The sequence below is a fragment of the Erigeron canadensis genome, chromosome 3 (genome assembly GCF_010389155.1).
Source record: "Erigeron canadensis isolate Cc75 chromosome 3, C_canadensis_v1, whole genome shotgun sequence".
Classification (NCBI taxonomy): Eukaryota; Viridiplantae; Streptophyta; class Magnoliopsida; order Asterales; family Asteraceae; genus Erigeron; species Erigeron canadensis.
The window spans coordinates 44,884,558-44,887,361 of NC_057763.1; the positions used below are offsets into that span (position 1 = coordinate 44,884,558).

Genomic DNA, 2,804 nt, shown 5'->3' on the forward strand with positions numbered 1-2,804 from the left:
GGGAAGGTTTTATTTTTTAGATTTGATATATATAAGGTTAATTATTTGTTATGAATGGCCGATGATTTGATAATTAGAATTTGTAAAAACGACAATAACTAATTTGTAGATGGAGTGGCTAAAGAGATTATTCAAATACCATATGAAAAAGTGCGGACGTGGGTTTGAGTCCCTCTTCATTTACTTCCTGGTTTTTTTCTAATATTAATATGATATATATATATAAATAAATGCAGCCGGCAGCTTACGTGTCAACGTTTAAGAGATTAACGACGTGAGATCGCCATATTGTAGATAATATAAATAAACTGTTTTACACTCTTTTTAATGTAAATAGTTACCCATGCAAATAGTTATTGAGTTAAAGACACTCCAAATGACATCTAGTGTTAGATACAATATACCAAAACATAATATAAGAACTAAAAGTTTTAGCATACTAAAATTCAAAGTTATCGAGAACTTCTTTTGTTTTTCCTTTTTCATAATAAAGATAATATAATATTAGAAAGTAAATGTGTAAGATTTTATTATCAAGACACTAAGACTTTTCTTTTTAATTTTTCCAAATCACTCTATAAGGAATTATTATGAAGAATGTTTGAGCAACAGCCTTAACCAAAGAATATACCACATATATAACTTTAAACTACTTAGCTTGCCTTTGAGCGCTAATATTATCACCTTTACAACCCCACAAAACCCTGTCACAAACATCCTTTAGCAAGGAAAGAACCCAAAAAAAAAAAAAAAGCATTATTAAATGAAACCAAACTATCTATAAGATCAAACACACGCACCATAACCTAATGATCAAACCAGGATTAATTAGAAGATCGATCTCTCTGCATTTTAATTTCTAATTAAGGCATCAAATTCCCAAACAAAAAAGAACGCCTTAATTAATTAAAAATGGCTAACGGCGGCGGGCAAATGAGATCAGTGGTATCGCTACTTATGGTGTTGAACTTTTGTATGTATGCCATTCTTCTCGGCATTGGAGGTTGGGCAATGAATCGAGCCATCGACCATGGTTTCATCATCGGTATATATATACATATATCTATATCTCTACTACATTGTAAAATATTTAGTTTTCTTCATTTTTTCAACTAAGTTAATTGATAACCTCAAAATGCTCATTTATTTTTATTCACTATTTCAATGAGCTTAATTTACAACATAGACCCTTAATTAACTTTTAATAAATAATTACATTATCCCGTTTACATAAATTACTTTTACATGAATTATATATGCTAATGTTTTGTAGTAACTTGTATGTGGCATGATGGAACGACGTACGTACTGCAGGTCCAGGGTTTGATTTACCAGCTCATTTTTCGCCAATATACTTCCCGATGGGAAATGCGGCTACAGGATTCTTTGTGACTTTCACATTGATCGCGGCTGTTGCTGGAATTGCATCCATTTTAGCCGGATTTGACCATTATCGTGCATGGAACTCCACCAGTAGGCCTGCAGCAGTTTCATCTGCTATTATCGCATGGGCCCTTACCGTCCTTGCCATGGGGTACGTAATTATTACTGTACTATATATTTTCTCGATCACTATAATAATAATAATACATTATATATTGTAGTAACTTTAAATTCAGAATTCTACAAAACTAACTAAATGATTTACAATTGATACAGATTTGCTTGGAAGGAAGTCGAGCTCGAAGGGAGAAATGCTCGCTTGGTGAGCTAGCTAGCTTCTTAACTACTTATTTATAACGATACACATATCTATATGTAATCCATAGAAAATAATGGATATATGAACACGAGCCTAATATATGTATTACTCTCTTTTTAATTCGGTTTAAATGAATTAAATTTGTGTTTCAGAAAGCGATGGAGGCATTCACAATTATCCTTTCAGCAACTCAGCTTGTATACATAGCTGCCCTCTACAGCTAGCCGGCCGGTGATGATCTGTAACTAGACCGGGTTTAATTCGTGAGATTAATTGCCGGAATTATTATATATTTATCTATAGCTAGCTAGTGTGTTTGACCGAGTACAGTACTGTTCGATCGTGTGTATAGGCGTACGTGTGGTTAAATAATATATGGATGTATCGCGCGTGATTTTTTTTAATTTGTTCGTTTCTCTTTATTATTGCTGTACGTATTTCTTTTCACTTTTTAAAATGTGGCATGATCATTGTATTAATTTAATTATGAGATGTACGTTAATAATTAATAAGATCTGTACGTTGTGAATATGTCTTAATTTCATGTATTCATAATAATGTGTGTTCTTTTTCCTTTTAACAATAATTTTTTCACAATTTCTGATGACATGCTACTAATAATACTCCGACTTTATATATTGTGTCATTAATTGTTATATCTGCATAAGATTGATGATATAATCCCTTTATACATCTTCACAATACGTAATCAAAACACATAGGTCATAGGGGGCTCCCAATATGGTGGTGTTCTCATTGTGTTCTAAGCGTGTTCTAGCTTGAGGATACTGTTGGTACGACACATGTTCTGGGCAAGTTCTGGATTTGATGGTCTCACCAAGATGGAAATAAAAGGAGAGAGGTGGGCGGGTAAGAGTGGGTCCATTTTATTTTCTTTTTGGTTTTTTATGTTTAAAATAGACGATAAATGAGAATGATGGTATTGTTGGTAGGGACCATGTTTTGCTAGTGTTGACGTTAATATGACAGTGAGAATGATGGTATTGTTGGGAGACCCCTTAGTTCCTTTCCATGGTATATATCAAATGAGGCACATTCCAACCAAACCGGTGCCATTCATGACAGTGATCAATTTGGTGTT

General features: G+C 33.1%; 1 protein-coding gene across 1 annotated transcript; it reads left to right on the forward strand.

Moving 5' to 3' along the window:
• The first annotated feature begins 809 nt into the window (after positions 1-809).
• Positions 810-2,241, forward strand: LOC122594238 (membrane protein PM19L-like). Its single transcript, XM_043766709.1, has 4 exons — positions 810-1,045; positions 1,315-1,534; positions 1,660-1,705; positions 1,855-2,241. Exons 1-4 carry the CDS (start codon positions 913-915, stop codon positions 1,924-1,926), a joined length of 471 nt encoding a protein of 156 aa, XP_043622644.1. The 5' UTR covers positions 810-912; the 3' UTR covers positions 1,927-2,241.
• Positions 2,242-2,804: the final 563 nt, after the last annotated feature.

Excerpts from the sequence above, each read along its gene's own strand:
- LOC122594238 (XM_043766709.1), top strand. The coding sequence starts at position 913 with ATGGCTAACGGCGGCGGGCAAATGAGATCAGTGGTATCGCTACTTATG. Across the intron at positions 1,046-1,314 it reads CGACCATGGTTTCATCATCG|GTCCAGGGTTTGATTTACCA; the intron begins GTATATATATAC and ends TACGTACTGCAG. Across the intron at positions 1,535-1,659 it reads CTTACCGTCCTTGCCATGGG|ATTTGCTTGGAAGGAAGTCG; the intron begins GTACGTAATTAT and ends CAATTGATACAG.